The 19,775-nt window shown below is 50.0% G+C and overlaps 1 protein-coding gene across 1 annotated transcript in view; it reads right to left on the reverse strand.

Moving 5' to 3' along the window:
• The window catches only part of CIB4 (calcium and integrin binding family member 4), a gene marked incomplete at both ends in the record, with an annotated part of 37,977 nt that overhangs the window by 2,741 nt on the left and 15,461 nt on the right, over positions 1 to 19,775 (reverse strand). The window contains one exon of the mRNA XM_084236016.1: positions 2,982 to 3,123. Within this exon, the coding sequence (XP_084092142.1) occupies positions 2,982 to 3,123 (142 nt within the window). The remainder of the gene's footprint in view (positions 1 to 2,981; positions 3,124 to 19,775) is intronic.

Below are 19,775 nucleotides of genomic sequence, written 5' to 3' on the forward strand. Positions count from 1 at the left end.
TGGGCCACGGCCTGTCTGCAGCCTTGGCGGTGTCAGGACCTGCAGGCCTGGGCCAGTCCAGGAGGTGGAGGTGGTGGCTTCTGCTTGCTGTTGCCCCGCAACGGGGGAGATTAGAGAGCTAGCAATCTTCAGATCCCCACAAACTCTTATCATCCCAACATCGCTGCCATATTTCACTCCTCACAATGGACCGGGCGAGCCGGCAGGGCTCGCTTTGCTGTTCTTCCCTGGAGGGCTGCGGTTGCCCCCTCTCTCTCCCGGCCTTAGCAGCCCTTGAATCCAGGATTTTGCTCTTACACGGAACTGAATGTGATCCTCACTGAGGCGGTAGGTGAGGGCAGCCGTTCTCAGACTCTACGCAGTTTTGAACCACCTACCAACCAGGGCTTCCCCAGCGCCATTATCCAGTCACCTCAAACCTTGGCAGCTGAGGCTGAGCTGCCAGTTCTTAACACCCCCTCCGCCCCAGGCAATTGATTCCAGCCTGTGGCCTCCATGGGGGAGGAAGTGTGGATCCAGCCCGGCTTCTTAAAATTCACAGTGCAGAGGGACTGGCTGGGGCTCTTGTTAAAAATGCAGATTCTGATTCAGTAGGTGGGGGTGAGGCCTTGGACTCTGCATTTCTAAGGAGCCTCCTGGTCACCTTGATGCTGCTGGGACTGCGGCCACACTTGGAGTCTTAGGGGTTGGGGCACTGACTCAGGTCTCTGGACTTTGGCTAAAAATGACCACCACGACCTCTATCGCCACCACCCTTGTCTCCGTTCCCGCTGCATCCTGTTTGTTCCCTGTGTCGTCCTCTTACTTCACGGCCACCACCACCGCCTCAATTTGTTGAACAGCCACCATGTGCCGGCACCAGGCTCAGGGGAGAGACGCATGTCCTGCCTTGATTCTGCTCACAGCTCCGTCAGGAAACAAATCTTCTCAGCCCAGAGATGATGCCAATTGTCTGGGCGCATCAGAGGAAGCCCTGGCGTTTACGACTCCCCAGGCACACATCTGCACGGCTGATTTGCATGCAAGTTTTGCTCCTTTTGTTTTTGTGTTTGAGCTCAAGGTGGAAGGAACCCTCTGGAGGGGGCCGGGAGAGGCGGGAGGAAGCTACAAGGCCAGCGTGGAGACAGGTGGCGTCTAGGCCTTGACCTGACCGGAGGCACAGTCTGACTTCTTGGGAGGGAGGGCGTTCACCCAGTTCTGAGCTGAACGCAATTGAGCTCCTGTGCCTTGAAGCCTGAAGAAAACCTGCTGTTATTCCTGCTCCCTGAAGAGTTTGGGTGTTTTTGTTTAGCTCGGGAAACCATGGGAAGACAGCTGAGGCAGACATCTTTTGGGAAATCTGCCCAGTCTAAACTTCGCCGTCTCTGAGAAGTGCCCCCCCCCCACCCCCAACGGGAGGCACCAGGAGCCACATGTGCTAGGTGACTGCTTCTCCCTGGCAGTTGTTTGTTGAACAAGGCCGGTCACCTGACCCAGGGGCCACTAGAGCGTTGGTCCAGCTGAGCCACCAGCATCTCCTGAGAAGACAGAAGTGACAGATGCTTGTGGCCAGTCAGTCAGAGTGAAGCTCGCTAGGCCACGTGGGGCCAGGGGAGCCATCTTGGGCCTGTAGGCTCAGGGTCGTGAAATCAGACCTGCAGTAAAAGAAGGTGCACGGGGAGGAGGAGAGTTGAGACTGGGCAGCTGTGGAGAGAAAAGGAGGACACAGCTGCCTCACTTCCCGACCAGCTGCATCCGAGGCTGCAGGAGGCCTGCTCCAGTCCTACCACGGGCTCCACACTGCTGTGGTGGGCAAGCCCCAGTGTCCCTTCCCCTCGATGCACCTCTTGGTATTCACACATTTGTCTGATCCATACCCTCCTCTAGTGTGGGCAGGGACGGTGACTGACTTTTAACCAAAAGTACTTGCCATCAGGGATGGGACGTCACTTCCGTGATTACATTATGTCATGTAAGGTTCCATCTTGCCAGCGCACTGGTTCAAAGGACTCTCCCCCCAGGCTGTAAATGAGCAAGTGGCCATGTTGAGGACCCGTGTGGGGGTAGAGGGCAGCCTCCAGCCAGCCAGAAGCCAGGGGCTCCGAGTCTGCAGCCGCTGGGAAGTGAGTTTCGCCAGCAGGCTAGGTGGCTTGTCTGTGGATTCTTTTCCCCTGGCCAGAACCTTGCCTGTCCCATGGGAACCCTAAGAGCACCAGTGAGGCTGCAGCTGGATTCCTAACCTGGGGAAACTAAGAGTGTAAATTGGTGTCATGTAAAAGCACTGAGCGCCGCTAGCCTCATGACAGCGATGGGAAGCTGGCGCGCTGCTGTTCCCCTCACTCGGTGAGTTTCTGTTCCGTGCAGCCTGCAGACTCCTGGTTAAGACCTGAACACCAGTGCTCTCCATGCGGAAGAGCTGCCCCTCCAGAAGAGTGGGCACGGGCGAAGGTAGAGGCTTGAGACGGTGACACACTCCAGCAGAGACTAGCAATGGCCAGCGGGCTGGAACTCCTTGGCTCCCTAAGAAACACCTGGGGACTCCTGGAAATACTTGGGGTGAAGGAGGAACACCAGTAGAGCGGTGGGGATGACTAAGCCAACCAAACTTGGGTGTGTGATTTTCATTTGTACGAAGACCCAGAAAAGTTAAATGTCTCCATTATATACTGAGTCAATTCTAGTGCTCCAACCTTTCCTCTATTAAACAAGCATACTTTCTTCATACTCCTTAATATAGCATGTTCTCTCACTGGCCTGCACACCCCACAACCATCAAATATCAACACCAGTGACTCCACTTGCCTCCGATGGCGTGGAGGGGAGGAGCGGTACTCATTTGGAATAGTAGTTCTCAGTCCTTTTTTGTGATCTGTAGCACCCAAGAAACATTACATGACCACAAACAATGAGGAAAGCCACAGGAAACGCCATCCCACAGGGACTCAGTGTTGGTGGATTCCAGATGTGGTGTTTGCTCTGTGCCCCCAGCCACACCGACCTACCGTAGATGCGGAAGGCGTACTCAATCTTCAGGCTGGGGCAGGCCTGCTCGCTGAACACGGAGGCCATGCCCAGCACGTCCTCGAAGGAGAACACATTGTTGTGTGAGAACACTCTGCAGATTCGGTCTCTGAAAGGGTTGACCTGTGGGTGTAGGGGCAGGAGGAAGACGTTCTAGAGAGGTCAGGCTGTGCCTCCCCAGGCTTGCTCACCTTTCTGATGCACAGTGCTGTGGGTTTGAAAGAAAAGAGCCACACACTAAGTACTGGAGTAAACTACAATGAGATACCACCTTACACCAGAGAGAATGGCACATATTAAAAAAACTAGCAACCACAAATGATGGCGAGGATGTGGAGAAAAAGGAACTCTCCTGCCCTGCTGGTGGGAGTGCAAACGTCCAACCACTATGGAGAGCTGTGTGGAGATTCCTCAACCTGCAAAAGAGCTTCCCTATGACCCAGCAATTCCACTCCTAGGTATTTACCCAAAGGACACAAACATTAATTCCAAAGGGCACCTGCACCCCTATGTTTATAGCAGCACTATTCACAATAGCTAAGCTATGGAAACAACCCAAATGCCCAAAAATAGATGACTGGATCAAGAAGATGTGGTACATATACACAGTGGAATATTACTCAGCAATCAAAAAAGATAAACTCATGCAATTTGCAGCAACATGGATGGAGCTAGAAAGGATCATGCTCAGCGAAATAAACCAGAAAGAAAAAGAAAAATACTGGATGGTCTCACGCATAGCAGGAATTTAAAAAACCTAAATAAGGGACCATGAAAAAGACTAAGTAAAAATCAAAATCAACAAGCAACTATAAACCAGAGACACTACAGGGGCGGGAGAGGGATTAGGGTCAAAATAAGGGGGTGGGAATTGTATGGGGAACATAACCAAGATGAAAATGCATACATTGTGCAAAAATGATGTAAAAATATAGAAAAAATGTGTAGAAAAGAAAAAAAAATACTGGAGTAGGGCCTGGGTCCAAGGGCCAGGATGCTGGGCACCAGAACGAGGGGCCGGGCTTGGCATCACTGTCCCCACTCACATCTCCTCTCACACTTCCCCAAGGATCCATTTTTTATTATTCTTTCTAATGGTCACTAAATTTTCTCCACTTTGTGTATAAAATGTGGAAAAATACCAAAAATGCATAAAGACTGGGATAAAAATTGTATGTCCTTCACCTCCCAGAGTTAGCCACTGTCAGCTTATTGATGTAGAAGCCAGATGGACCTGGGGCTTCGCTATTTGCTAGCGAGTGACCTTATTGAGGACAAATTACATAATCTCCAAGCCTAAGGTTTCTCATCGGTAAGCCAGGGTGAGATAATACTCCATTTCTCTAATAGGTCTGTTGGGAGGATTAAACAGGATTGGTTTCAAGTCACACAGTGTTGGATAAATAAATACCACTCAACACAGGGTGGCTAGTCACTGTTACTTAACTACTGTAGGTAGCAGCAGTTTGCACATTTGAACCAAACTATTTCTCAATACCCCAACGAGTAAGGATCACATGATTTTAGAACCCCTGCTTCCCCTAAACTGGCTTTGTCTGGGGTCCGCACACGAAGGCCCCATGTGCAAAGCAGACTCTGGCACTTCTCCACCAGCCCAGAAGCAGCTCACTGAGGCTGCCTTGCTACTCTGCCTCCAGTCTCCAGAGATGGGCAGGCGGGGTGGGAGGGTGGGCAGATGTGAGCTCAGACAAGAGTGAAGAAGGAAGGGCGTCCTAATACTGGTGTCCTCATAAAAGAGGGAATTTGGACATTATACAAGCACTCGGGGAGGACAAGGTGTGAAGATGAAGGCAGAGATCAGAGTGCTATGTCTGAGCCAAGGAAGCCCAAAGAGGGCCACCAAACCCCAGAGAAGCTAGGAGAGAGGCAGGGAACAGCTTCTTCTCCACAGCCCTCAGAGGGAACCTTTATCTCCTGCTTCAGGCTCCAGAACTGTGAGACAACATGTTCCTGTGTTGAAGCCACAAGTTGTACTTGTCACAGCAGCCTTAGCAACCCAGACATCTAGGACTCTGCATTGTAGAGAAGACCCCCGGGTGACAGGGATAGTTCCTACAGGGAGACACACACATGTCCCAGGTGTGGCCAGGGGGCGGGAGAATCCGGGCTGCCCTGTGTGGGGTAACTGAAGTTGATCAGGCTTTTCACGCCACCGGCCTCTGGTTATCCCCTGTGGCCTTGATTGTGCTAGTGTAGGAGGCACATGGGTGTGGGGAACAAGTGCCTGATGATGGACTCCCAAGCATGGGTGTGTGCGCATGTGCAAGTGTGCACAGCTACCTAGCAGACAGAGTATAAAGGAAGGCCGTGAGAAGCCCAGCTATGTGACGACAGAGAGGTGAGACGGTGAGAGAACACCAGAGAGACCCAGAAAAAGAGTTAAGATTCGTGGGGTTCTGGGAGGCTGGGTTGCCTGGCTGCTTCCCTGCCCTCCTGCCTGGAGGCCTGCAGGTTTGCCACCTGCACTGCCAGAACCTGATAAGGTCCCCACTCCTTCTGGTTCTCCCCTCCCAGATACTTGCCTGGAGGGCCTCAGATATCTGCTCTGCTGGTCCCAGGTCACATGTACCTAAGTGGCTTTACAGATTGACCTGGCAAATTTAATCAAATTCGTTCTCACAAATGGATAGGTGGCTTAACAAGAGTCCTGCAAGGAAACCACTGCTGGGGATAATGCTTGCAATGCAAATGCAAGTAAACAAGAAAATGTCAGGGCAGCGACCTCTCCTAACATGGGTTCTCTTCTATGAGACAGATAATGAGAATCCAGTCAGGTGTAACGAGACCTCCTCCTGGACTTGAGGTGCGAGGCGGATCAGCCAGCTCACCGCCAAACCACACGGCCAGCAAGGGGACAGCCGCCAACCTTCCCTTCCCTGAGGGCCTCCTCATTTCTGGGCTTTGCTGGTATGAGGTCATCGTGGGGGGTGGGGGAGGAGAGAGTGATTGCTGGGAAGCCACACCCCTATCACCCATGTCATGTGACCCTTATGTACGCTTGCGCCAGCCCACCTAGTCCTAGAGGTGGGGAAGGGGCAGCTGGTGCCTTAACTGCTGGTGGTGAAAAGAGTGCACGGTGCTCGCCATGGTGAACTCTGATTCTGTGGGAAGAGGCAGAGAAAGTACTGCTCTAGAGAAATAAAGCATTAGAACAAATTTCACACCGTGGAAAGTTGGTCAAATAGTTGAAATGTACAAGCGTCTCTAATAGGGTTTTCCTTGGTTCTGTTTCAGTAATGAACGACACCGAGAACCACATTTCTGTGAGGCACGGAAGGAAAGAGGCGCTATGGACTAAGCGGTGCGTTACTGCTTTTATAAAAACACCATTTATGGGAAAACTGCCTCAGTGTGATCACTGAGGGGGGCCCCTTGATGAGCAGAGACGGGAAAGGAGCAGGGATGGCAACAGGAGGGAATCTAATTTCCTGCAGAATTTCCTGCAGACTACTGCAGTCACAAAGCTACATCCAGAAGTGTCTGAAGTGCTACACCGATGTGGTTAGTTTCTTTGAAAAAGAGTTGGAAGTATTGTTTAGCTCACACACAGATTTCTAATCAGAAAGGAAGTGACCATGAAAATTTTGAATCACTCAGAAGTTTCATCAAAATGAAATATATTGATGAATGAATATATGCATATCACAGAAGCATGAATGACATTTTTTTCACTGCTGGGGATGGTAGGTGATCAAAGAGGTTATCTTTTGGTGATCTCTTGACAGAGCATTTAAAGAGGCTCAAAGAGGAATAATCAGGCTCCAAGAGGAATCATCTGCATTTCTTGCACAAAAAAGACAAGCACTTCAAATTTGTAGGTTTTTTTTAATGATGACAAGTGGCTGTTGGCAGTTTTCGACCCAGCAGAATCCACCAAAAAATGAACTCAAATTCTTCTGACTCTTCAAAGTGGAAGTGATTTATTTTAACAATGAGTGAGCACATCCTCACTTTTCTAAAGAAACTCATGCTTTCACGAGAGTATTTTGAAAATAACACATTTTCAACAACAAAAATCTTATCTATAAAAATGCTGATATCCACGTATCTGAAAATATGGCAGAAAGGTTTTTCTAATCTGTTTGAAAATCATCTAAAGGAAGAGTGTTGATGGATTTCGAGTTCATTGGTTAAAAATATAAAAATATAATGTCTTCTGATAAGTCTGTAAGAGCCACTGATTGACATAAAGGAAGATGAACATCTACTAGCTTAGTTTCAATAAAAAGTCTCTAATTGGTGAATGGGGCTGCAAATAAAGACCATAATTTAATCCATGCAGCCATGGTACAGTTCTTCTCTTTGGATCAGCTCTGACAGCCATTAAAAATAAACTCCACTAGAACCAGACTTATGAATAGCTTGATAGCAAAGTGTCAAGTGGCATTCGGTGACATTGCTTTCCCTGACACAATTGTCAATTGTTAGTAAACGATGAAATAATGAGAGGTAGAAATTTTGTTATACAAAATAATGTGTTTGAAAAATACTTTATGTAATCTTAACTTTTAATTTGTTTCAGTATGTTTATATTAGCCTTGTGGTAAGGATATGAGTATAAATATATGCATATTTTTTCATTTTTTTAAAGATTTATTTATGCATATAAGAGCTGGCATACAGGCCAGAGATGTGGGGATGAGAGGATTCACCAAAGACAGAGTGGGGGACAGAACAGGCAGCTTTTCTGATAGACACTGCTGAGGGGAGCAGTGGGCAAGACAGAGGTCTGCTTCGCCATGTGGGTTTCTCTCTGGCCAGCGGGCAGGGATCGAACTTGCACTGCAGAGGCTCGGATTGCTTCGTAGTGCTTCGTAGTGCTGTGCTTAACCCCTTGCGCCACCAGGGAGGCCCTATGCACATTTTTTCACTGCTGGGGGATGCATGATCCAAGATGTTAGGAGATCTTGGATCAAAATTAACCCCTCATGTCACAGAGGTAGAATTGAGGCCCTGGGGGAAGCAGGGTGATGCGCCCCAGGTCACTCAGCAAGCAAGTGGGAGGGCCAGCTAAGGACCCCCCACCCCCACCCCAGCTCCAGTGGTGTGTCTAATAAACCTCCCAGAGGAAGCTGGTGATGGAGACCAAACCTGTGACCATTAAAATGCAGAAAACCTTGGAAGTGGAACCCTCTTAAAATTCTTTAATTTTAAAAGCGTTTTTGACACAAAGTGCAAAAATGGATTCTCGGCTGAGGTAGAGGAAGTGGCTTGTGCCCTGGGAGAGCTGTGTCTGTCCCTTCATGGCGGCCACTGAGAGTGTGGGGCTCACTGGAGGAGGACAGGAGAAATGCTGGGGGAGGGAGAAGCCAAAAGAAGATGACTGCTCCCCGGAACCATCAGGCTTGGGGTGGTGGGGGAACCAGGGTGAGGAGCAGGGCAGGCTGCTCCTGAGAGGGCTGTGGGGCAGAGGTTGGGCCACAGGGCTCGGCTGGGTCACCAGGGGCCCTGGCACAGACCTCTCTGTGACGACGTATCTTTAGCACATATGCAGCACAAGCGAAGGGACACCAGAAGGTGCTGCAGGGAGAGTGTCTGAGGGCGTGGGAGAGGCTGCCTCGCTGCTCCTCCTGCTCTCCACCCTGAGCTGAGCGCCAGCTCCGCCATGTCCTCAAGTCCCGCTCAGCAGCCAGTGAGACAGCAACAGCAGGAAGAGGCAGGGAGCAAGGCTCATTAGTGACCACAGTTTACTGTGTTCCAGATTTTTGTCGCTGTTACTTTAACAATCTGAAATCTGAACCAATACATTTGGGGCCCCAGCCAGAGAGTTATAGTCTGGCTTCAATTTCACACTCATTTAGAAGCCTTCAATCCTCCAGAGGAGGAGGAAGATGACAGTTGACAAAGCAACACTTCCGATTCAAGAATAAGGTGTATCCTAGTGTGACGGTGTTCAGATCAAGGGGGATATTAAATGTCGGGGCGTAGAAATGTATCCAGGTAACTCAGCAGCTCAGTCTCCATCTCTGCATGATGAAACTTAACGATGAAAATAACCTCCAAATGCTGGGGACTTTTTTGGAAACAGAAACTACAGTTTGTTGACAATAAAGATTGCAGTCTCTGCCAAAATCCGAAAGCTTTTTAAAAAAGATCTTCTCAAAGTTATTGAACAAGAGATTTGATTTGAAGATGAAAGTCAGAAGGAAAATATTTGGACTTAGCTTAAAAATATCTCCTCACCATTTCTCCAACTAGCACATAGTAAAAAGAGCTTTTTACAGTTGCTGGAAAAAATTCACACAAAGATACGCAGTGACTCAATAATGACATCACTGATGTACTTTGATTTTTAAGATTTTTTTTTTAAAAGTTAAACAATATTATTTAACATTTTTCGTTGCTAATTACTTTCCTAATAGTGCTTATTTGTGAATAATGCTTTTGTTCATTTTGTCTGCTACTCTTATTAAAATATGATTAATGTTCATATTTTTAAGCATTCTAAACACCTGTCAAGGAGTGGATGGAGGTGTTTTTTGGTGGAGGTACTTAAGAGGTCAGTCCCTCTTAGGTCTTGAGTAGAGGCTTCAGCTTACTGGTGGGATCTTATTGAGGAAGGTGCTGCTTGAGAGTGATGCAAGACTGGGTGAGCAGGCCCCTTGTCCCGGGAGAGGTGTAACAAAACTACCTCCCCTCAGATATACCATATTTATGGATAGGAAGACTCATATTAAGATGTTGATTCTTTCCAAATTGATTCCTAGAGTTAATGATTCTAGTTCAGGTCTTCCAATTGTTTTTGTGGATATTGACAAGTTGATCCAAATTTTGTATAGAAATGTAAAGGATCAAGGGCCTCCCTGGTGGTGCAATGGGTTGAGTGCAGTGCTGTGAAGCTGTCCGCAGCCTCTGCAGCATGGGTTCGATTCCCAGCCTGCCAGGGAGATACCCACATGGTGCGACAGACCTCTCCTGTCTCTCCCGCTGCTCCCCTCAGCAGTGTTTTCAGTCATCTGCCTGTTCTGCTCCCAGCTCTGTCTCTGGTGAATCCTCTCACCCTCCCGTGCCTCTTGCCTGTACCCCAGTTCTTGCATAAATAAAATTTTAAAAAATCTTTAGAAATATAAAGGATCAAGAACAGCCAAGGCAATCCTAAAGGAGAAGAACAGCTGAAGTTTTTAGCCAGCTAGATACCAAGATCCGTGCTAAGGCTGCAGTAATTAACACTGTGGTGTTGGTGCAAGGACAGACAATGTCTATAATAGGTTCCAGAAACAGACCCACACTTATGACTACTGGACTTGTCACAAAGATGACATTGCAATGGATTTGAGGAGAGGAGGGTATTTTCAATAGGCAGTGATGGATTTAGTACTATCCATAGGAGGAAAAATAACAAATATTTATTCCAACCTCATATAAAAAAATCAGTTTTGGATTGATCATTGTTAATGTGGAGAACTAATAAGAAGACTTTTAGAAGAAAGCATAGGAGAACATCGTCATGATTTGGGACAAAGGTTCTTTAACAACATGCAAAAAACACTAATCATGAGGGAAAATATTCATAAATTGGAGGATATTAAGATTGAGAATTTGTTGTTCAGAAAATATCACTAAAAGAATGAAAAGGCTAGTTATATCAATGTGTACTTCAATATGAGGATGGATAAACACCAGTGCAGGCAGAAAGTGAAATACTTGTCAACAATAAAAAACAAACTATTGATTCATGCAATGATGTGGGTGATTCTTAAACACACTTTGCCAAGTAAAAGAAGTTAGATCCAAAGGGCTACATCTGTGTGAGCCCACTTGTATGACATTCTGGAAAATGCAAAACTTTAGGGTGGAAACAGACTGGTACTTGCCAGCTGTTGGTGGAGGAGAAACTGACTAGAAGGAAGCTCACAGGAAATTTTTATATTTTAATTATATATAAATTAAAAGGAAAATACCAAAAGGAAACTTGAATCTGTACAAAAGAATGAAGAACACCAGAAATGATAACTAAGCATGTAAATTAAAAAGACCTTTTTCTCTCATTTTAAATCCTTTCGACAAGACAAGTACACATGTGTAGCTGGAGATTTCAACATCCCTCTGTCAATTTTTTTTTACTTTTTTTTTAAGATTTATTTATTTATACAAGCACTGGGTACAGTCAGAAGCGCGGGAGGGTGAGAGAATTCACAGAGCCAGAGCGGGGAGCAGAGCAGGCAGAAGGACCCAAGTACACTGCTGAGGGGAGCAGCAGGCGGCAGGAGAGGTCTGCGCACCATGTGGGACCCTCTTCTGGTGGCCGGGGAGCAGCCGGGGATCGAACCGGCGCTGCAGAGGTCGCCGTCATCTTCGCAACCCAGCGCTCAACCGCTGCGCCACTGGGGAGGGCCCCCTCTGTCAATAATTGATAGAACAAGTAGACAAAATATCAAGGATATCAAAAGCTTGAAAAAGCTGCCCACCAACTCAACCTACTGAACGTTTTATAGAACACTCAGCACAGTAGTAGACACATCCTTTTCAAGTGCACTTGGAACATTTCCCTACAAAGGCTGTTTTCTGGATTATAAAGCGGGTTTCAACAAACGTAAAATTAATACAAAAATGTTATCTGATCACAAAAAAATTAAGTCAATGACGGAAAGATATCTTAAATCCTCCAAGAAAGCACAAGGGAAATTAGAACATAATTTGAAGTATGTGAAAGTGAACACACAACATATTAAAACTGGTCGTGTTCGGTGAAAGCAGCGTATACGGGGAACGAACAGCATTAAGTGTTTATATTAGAAAAGAAAGGAGTTAAGTATTTATGCCAGTGAATAAAAGGTCCTCATTCATTTGTGTGAGTTGGTCCCCGGAAGGAATGAGAAGTCAGGAATTGCATGTCAACTCAGGAAGAGCCCATTCTAATTGCCCCTCAACAGCCTGCATCTGGCAAGTAACTACCCCTGAGGACATGCAGGAGCTTGATAAAGGGGCAGTTGCTTGGAAGTCAGATGACTGGCGCTTCCGGCATAACTGAGAGCAGATGAACAGGCTACCCCTGCACGGAGGCTGCTCTCCCTGCAATCCTGTTGCCAGGAAGAATCCCAAGGCCTGGGCCTGAGCCATCACCTTCTGCACTATAGTAACTCTACCAGAAGGTGGCAATGTTGAGTTGGGGTGGGACAGTCCGTTTACCAACATTGAGTGAGCGCCTACTGTGTGCAAAAGCATTGGGCTAGGCTGTGACTGTCTCCCAGGCAGGTGACTGTCTCCCAGGCAGGTGGATAACCATTACCATTAGAGAGGAAGCTAAAGCCTGGGAAGGGGGACTCAAACTCCTAACTCAGTGCTTTGTCTACAGAGCTACTCTGGACTCCATGGGGTATTGTAGGGTAAATGGAATTCATCAGGCTTTTCACCCCTCCGTGGCTATTACCTGCAGCCTTGATCGTGTTGCTGCAGGAGGCGCTTGGGAGCGTGGGCACGGGGCACGCGTCCGTGAATGTGGATACCTGGAGCATGGGTGTGGGCATGCATAAGTGTGCACACCTCGGCTTAAAGGTCAGGGCTATAAGGACGGCGTCACTCAGAGGTGGGTGGCTAAGAGAGGGCAGCTGTTTGACTACAGAGGGTAAAGACCACAAGAGAATGGCAGAAAACAAGTGTGGAGATTTGTGGGGGGCTGGGAGGCCCAGTGGCCTGCCTCTGTCTCCCAGCCCCCCTACCCGACTTGTGCCTGCCTCCTTGCATGCCAGCCTCCCTGCCTGGTGTGCCTGTGTACCTGGTTCCCCAAGAGAGCAGTAGCCTGAAAAATCCACTAGGCCCCTCCTTTATCTGTCTGCCCCAATCCATAGTGAATTTGCCCTGTGCATACTTGCACAAAAGGTGTATGATATTTTTCCCAAGAAAGTGTCTCAAAATCACATGACTACACATGTAGAATATCAAGGTCGAGACATTACCCCAAGGGCCATGCCCTTGCCAGTGGCAGCTACTCAGATAACAAGCCAGCAGGACTGACTGCCTCAGCTGGGGCGACAGACACATAGCTCATACCTGACCTTTAAGTTCTTGTAGCAAATGCATGAGGCTGAGTTACTGTGAGCCAGGCACTGAACTGGGTGCGGGGCGAAGGTGGAGACACTGTCTCTGTCCATGGGACTCAGCTTAGTTGCTTATAGAAATCTCTAGAAACAGGCAGAGTGGGGGACGTGCTTGTGTCAAGTACAAGCAAACTGACATGACAATAACTAGATAAGGTAGCATTACTGGGAGCCAGACCCACAAGGTCTGGGAAGGAGAAACCAGCCAGAAGACAGGCAGAGGCAAGAACCAAGGCCAGATGGGGGGTGCCATGGGCCAGGCAGTAGGACACAGGCAGGGCAGGTGGACTCCCCTTTCCTGGGCTCTCCTATCCCTCTTCACAGAGCCTCCTACTTGGATAAAATGTCAACTGAGGGGGAGAGAGGTCATGGCGGTGCTTAATTTGGATTCTGGAGCCCCTCCAAGAACCAGATTGGTTGGTATGATCTTCAGCAGGTGGAGAGAAGCCTTGACTTCTCCTCTCAGGGGAGTTGGAGGCAGGAATCTAGGGAATGAGAGTTCATTTAGGTGAATGCAACCCTCCACTGGCTGGCCCGGAGGCACCCTTCCTGCCAGTTGTTTATAAGAAAGGGACAGTCTCCGTTTTAGATGATCAACCTTCCTGAAGTCTAAAAACAGAGAGGCCCGTATGGGAGCTGTCTCCTGGTGACAGATGGGTTGGCAGGGACAGGCTGAGGATGTGTCCTGCCGGCAGCTGGAGACAGATCGCTAATGGAACAAATAGGGGAGAAAGGCAGTAAAAATGTTAAATATTATTAAACATCTATGGGACCACGTGGCCTGAACCTGGCTCACACCCACCAGACCAGTCTCTCCCCAGATTCCAGGCCTACGGGTACCTGCCAATGCTCTGAGGAACCTTCCAGAAGGGCAACCTGCCAGGACAGAGGTACTCAGAGGACTGAGGGCCTGAGTTTTGGGGACTGGGGCTCAGTGATGTACTGGGGGAGACTTGGGGTAGGGAGTGGAAGGAGCAGAAGCCCTGGAGCCAGACTGACTCTAAAAGCTTAGTATATAAACTCTTGATTTGACCTCTACAATATATTGATAACTTGCAACTTTTGGGGCTTATCCCATGTCATCATTTCAATAGTACAACTTGCGCAGGCAAAAGAAAAAAGGAACCAAAAAGATGAATTGGCCCCCCCTTGTTTATCAATATTTACAGTTGCACGTTACCACTTTCTACAGCTTGCAATCAACTCTATGATGCCTTGCAACACATCCAACATTCAAGTGCCTGCGGCTCTCCAGAGGACTCAAAGGAGAGCAACTCCGGTGATGAGCGGCTGTGCAGTAGGATTGGGCAGATGGGCTGAGCACCCACCCAGGCTCTCACGTCCCTGAATCCCACCTTGGGCTTTGCGTCAGCACCTCTGGGGAGGGCCCAAGAATCTACCTTAGCAAGCTGCCCCGGTGGGTTTGATGTAGCCAATCCTGAGACAGGACTAAGTGGCCAGGTCAGAGTCACAGGACATCAGACTCTGCCCCCCTCCTGGGGCTGCAGAGGGGGGCCTCCTCTATGGGCCTCCCTCTTTGGTGCTCCCCCAAATTCATACAGTGCCAGGCACAGGTGGAGTGTTTGTGGGCATCAGTCAAGAAGCCGTGGGGGGACATGGGAAGTGAAGCAAATGTGGAGGATATGGAGGAAGACGGGCCATGGAGTCACAGGAGCCCCTTTCCTGTCCTATGCAAGGCCCCCCCCAAAAAAAATGGAGGAGAGCTCTGTCCTCTCACAGGGTAGAGTGGAAAGGAGGCGATTCCCAGCCACCTGGACCTGGTTTTGGGTGCACCGGGGCTGCTTGAGTATTGCAGCAGGACTGTTTTCTTACTGTTGCCCCACAAGTAGCATCAACTTGTGGCTCAGGCTGGGAACCTGACAACAGTTTACACACTTCTCTGTGGAAAATGCAAACAAGTTCCCAGCAGCCAAATAAAAACCCGTTAAAACACAATCTGTACCTGTACTTTAAAGGCACTTTGTGAAAGCAGGAAGTGGTGACTAACATAGTGAGGTCACCAGAGCAGACCAGGCACCCACAGTTCAGGGAACTGCGCAGGGCAGAGGGCTCTGCTTCGCCCCTCGCCGCTCCCGGCTCGGCCGCTGTTTATAAGCAGCCTTCCTGTCTGGAAGCAGCGGCCATTTGGTTGGTGTCAGGGCTGCTTTGCAGCTGGCTGGGGAGACCCCCCCACCCCAGGACACCCTGGGAACATGTTCCCCTGTGAGCGCGTCATTTGCCTCTCTGTGTGGGGACAAACATGTCTCTTTTGTCTATCTAAGTGACAACCGTGCATCTGGAGTCGACCCACAGCCATACCGCAGTGACTCCTCAAACACCATGAAATCCAAAACCAAAGCTCCTTCATGGCTTCCGTCCCAGACACTTTGCGCAGTTGGGCTTTTGAAACCCCCAACTCCGCGTTCTCTTTGTCCTGCCTCCTGGGAGCCTTGCCCCAGGCGCAGCAGCCTGTCGGGCCTGCCAGCCGGCCAACAGCCCCAGGCATTCTAGGCCAGACCTCTAGGCCCTGCTCCTGGCCACAGGTAGGCAGGCGGGAAACCAGTGTTCGTGGCCGACACAGTCAATGTTCGACAATCACACACATTACCCAATTTATTCCTTACAGCAACCCAGGCGGCAGATGTTGGGAAAGTCACTGTGTAGATGAAGGAAACCGAAGAAGAGAGAGGTGAAATAACTTAAGCAAATGAGAGCAGGAATTTCATCCCCGTCTGCCTGACCCTCAACCCCAAGCTTCCAGGAAGATGCTTCATTGAAATAGGAAAAATGCACATGGGGGTGTCGAGCTCCAGGGTGAGCGAGGGGCCCAGGCTGCGCGCCCAGGGGTAGCTGCCACGAGTACTGACCGGCGCCAGGAGGACTGCGGGAGGGGTGAGAGGTGCCCTGAGCAGCCCACATTTGGGAGGGGCAGGCTGCCCAGAGGCTGGGTGGCAGGAGTCACGTGCCACTCTGCACCCGGGTCCCCAGCAGCTTCTCTAGAACAGCGCCAGCTGGACAGCAGAGCCAGGAGGGGACCCAGTGTAGATCCAGGAGCTGCCACAGCCGGGGGCCGCAGGGCGGGGTGCTGTGCAGTTGCAGCTCTGCAAGTTGGGGGGAGCCCTTGCACGTGGAGGGTGGGGAAATGGAATGGGCCACACACACAGGTGCGCACGTGCAAGTGCCTCCTGGAGAAGGACATGCAGAGTCCTGCTGAGGCATCTGTGTCCGCCTGGAGCGGATCTCCAGTGGAATGTCACAGGTCTCCATGGTTTCCCACTCCTGGTTTAGCTCTATCTGCGAGCCCAGCTTTTTTTTTATTTTCTGCTTCTTTCTCTCATGAGGCATAAAAGTTTTTCCATGTTGCTACATAATCAGTATAATTGCCATGTTAATGGCTGCATAGTTCAAATTCCTAGAATGGACGACCCTATCTATCTCATGCCTCCAAGGAGAACCTAGAAATCTAAACTAAGGAAATAAGTTTTTAAAATGAAGAAAAAATACATGAGGATGTTTATTGCAAAATTATTTATAGTAGCAAAAAGAAAAAAATCAACCCAAAACTGGAAACAATGTTAATGTCTTGGGAGGAGGAGATGGTTGAGTAAATCAGAACTCAATGCAATTACACAGCCATTAAAATGATAATTACACAGACTATGAAACAATACCAAAAAAATTGATGCCTAATGGGGAAAAAAGCAAAGTAAAATTATATGTATGTGTTTACCTTGATGTAAAGTGTGACCTGGGAAAGTTGGCAGAAGGAAATAGGAAAAATAAAAACGTATGTGAGGTTGGTTGGTTGCTGAGGAATTACTTTTAAGAAAATGTATCTTTATGCTGACATAACTGGCTTAACAATAAATTAAAAACAAGTTCAAAAAGAAAGTACATTCCAAAGACAATTGTTAGGCCATCAGACTTTCCTTCTTAGCAGGGTGGAGGCAGGCGCTCTTGCTGTTCTTTTCTGCTCTGCTCTCTGTGGGGCGAGGAGGTCTGCGCCCAACAAACCTGGTCGGGGGCTCCAGACCGTGTGTAGATATGGGGAGGCTCTTCTGCTGGCCGGGCAGAAGCTGCTCCAGGAGAAGGGAAGACCAGACGGTCTCTGTACCTCCCCAGATACGTTCCATGGGGCAGAGCCACAGGTTGGTAACCAGCAAACAGTGAGCACCTTTCTCTATTCCTGATAATTCCACCAACTTCTGGAGCCTCCATCCTGCCCTCCTGGCTTGGAGACACATGGTTCCAGCTTCCCTTTCTCCCTGGGGAGGGTGCTGGCTGGCTCAGAGGATGGCACTGGAGGGTGGAGGCGGGGCCACCTCAACCACCTGGCCCGGTGGGACAGCCTCCCCTCTCCCCAGTGAGCCCCCCTGTTCCTGGAGACCATCTGCCCAGGACAGAAAGGGCAGGGGCAGCTGGCCGGACAGTGCTCATGGCCCAGAGCTGCCCCGCCGGCTGTTCTCCCTGATGGCGGGGCTGAACGGCTGCTGCGTGAGTCCTGGGGGCTCGATAGGGAGCGGGGCGAGAGGGGGGCTCTAGGTGAGCAAGGGCTTGGGCAGGATGAAATGGGTCTCTCTAGTCCTCAAAGGGGAGTCACTTCTGATCTTGGCCTTCGCTGCTGCCTGAGCGGTGATGTGCTGTCACGGCATATGCGTCAGTTCCCCCTGATGCTCGCAAGGCCACTGGGAGCACCTCCCTCTGGCATTTGGAAAGGGGGAGGAGGGTGAATCCTCTCCCAGAACCTGACGGGGGCTCTGCATGCAGGGACTTTCAACAGATGGATGGACACCTCTCATTTCTGCTTCTAGGCTCTGAGGCAACATCCAGGGCTAGTGGGCCGCCCCCACCTGCAGCCTGCACCCCCTGCACTGTGCCATCAGCTCCTGCCAGGGGGCCTCCGGGGACAGAAGCTTGCTCTCTCTGAACCAGCCCAGTCTTGCTTCCAGCGTGCTTTCTGTTCAGGAATTTTTTGCCTGCAGGCCAACTGAAACTGACCCCAGTGTCCCTTCTCCCACTCGCATTAGCACCACTGTTCGGTCAAATCTAATTCCTCCTCTACCCACCAGCATGGACATAGAGAGGGCCATGTCCTCCTCAGTCTGTCTTCAGACTCAACGCCCCTGCCTGCCTTCACCCCTTGCCTCTTAGTCATTTTCCCAGTGGTGCGGTTTTGGGTTCCACCAACCAGCCAGGTGGCAATTTAGGGACCCTGGCCCCTTCCCTCTGACCTCCCAGTATAAAGTTGATACATCTAAGGACCGGCCATCACTCCTGGGGGTGTTGCCCCCCGCCCCCGCCTCCAGTCGCTGCTCCCCAACACTTCAATCTTGTTCTCCTCCCAGGAGGCTTTAGCACCTTCACATCCATTCTCATCATAAGCCCAGGAGCAGGCAGGGCTGCTATTATCAGGCCCAATTTTCAGTTGGGAGAAACTGAGGTCACGCACATGCTGCAGACTACAGTCCAGGACTTTCAGCAACAAATCTCAAGAGCCTGGGAGGCTGGAGGGGCTGTGTCCTGGGGGCCTCATCCAGTGCCGGCCACAGAAACCTGGCTCATTGGGGCTGAGGCCAGAGCTAAGAGGAGGAGGCCTCTGGCAGGTCCCTCCGTGGTTGGGCCTGTGCTGGGCTGGGCCCGTCCTGCTCCTGGTGAATGTTCTAGCACATCCCAGCCGTGCAGAGCTGACATTGCCTACCCTCCAGACAGGTGGCCCGGAGCTGCCCCACCTCAGGGCTCAAGCCCCTGGGCTGCGGCTGTCTTGTCCCTGTGGATGGAGACAGCAGCAGGCTCAAGGCCTACAGAGGCTTGCGAATCCTGGGAACAGAGCCCCAGGCAGCCAAGCCAGCACCTCGTTAGGAGGCCCAAAGCAGGGAAGGGGCATGTCAGGAACAATATTGTTTATTTTTCTATTTTTAACAAGTCTGAGGTCTCTGGGGGCACAAATGAAGTTATCAGAGAAGACATGAGTGGAATAAAGCCTCAAGCCAGCAGGCTGAGAAGGGCCCTTGGGACCAGGACTTTTGAAAATCTGAGATGGGGTTTGTTTATCTTGTACTCTGAGCACGCAGGACTGGGGCCAGGGTGCTGGGCATGCCTGTCCCTGAGCCCTCTGCAGCCTGTTCCCTCAGTGCCACTGGGGAATTCAGGCGTGGGCAATAGTTTTAAAATGATCCCTTCAGTGTTGTCTGTAGGGAGAAGGCTCCACCTTTGGAAAGAAGCCCAGATTCACTTCTCACCTCCAGCACATGTATGGTTTTCCTGGCGGAACCAGAGCTCCCCAGGGCCCCATCCCAGCCCTGGCACTGCTGGTTCTACCACCTGCCAGAGCCTCCAGCTCCTCATCTGTAGGGGACCGGTCATTCTTGCCTTGCCTCCCAGGAACCTCCACAAGGAGAAGCAACGAAATGATGTGAGCTTTGTGGTGGTGGTGGGTGGGTACTGAATCCTTTCGGGGTCCTGAAAAGGGGGCTTGTCATCCCTGTCTTAAAGGTGAGGGGGAGCCAAGGCTCTGAGGAGTTGAGGGACTCGCCTGCCCGCACGCAAAGCATCAGACTCAGGCCCATCTGGTTGAGGAGCCCACCCGCCTTCCACTTGCCAAACTGCCTCTCAAGTGCTCCAAGCAAGAATTAGACATCCTGCTCTTGGGAGCTTGGAGAGAAATCATGAATCATTGACAGAACCAATTAGCGGCCTGAGTGGGTTTGGCTGAGTGAA

This window comes from Talpa europaea (genome assembly GCF_964194135.1).
Source record: "Talpa europaea genome assembly, chromosome: 6".
Classification (NCBI taxonomy): Eukaryota; Metazoa; Chordata; class Mammalia; order Eulipotyphla; family Talpidae; genus Talpa; species Talpa europaea.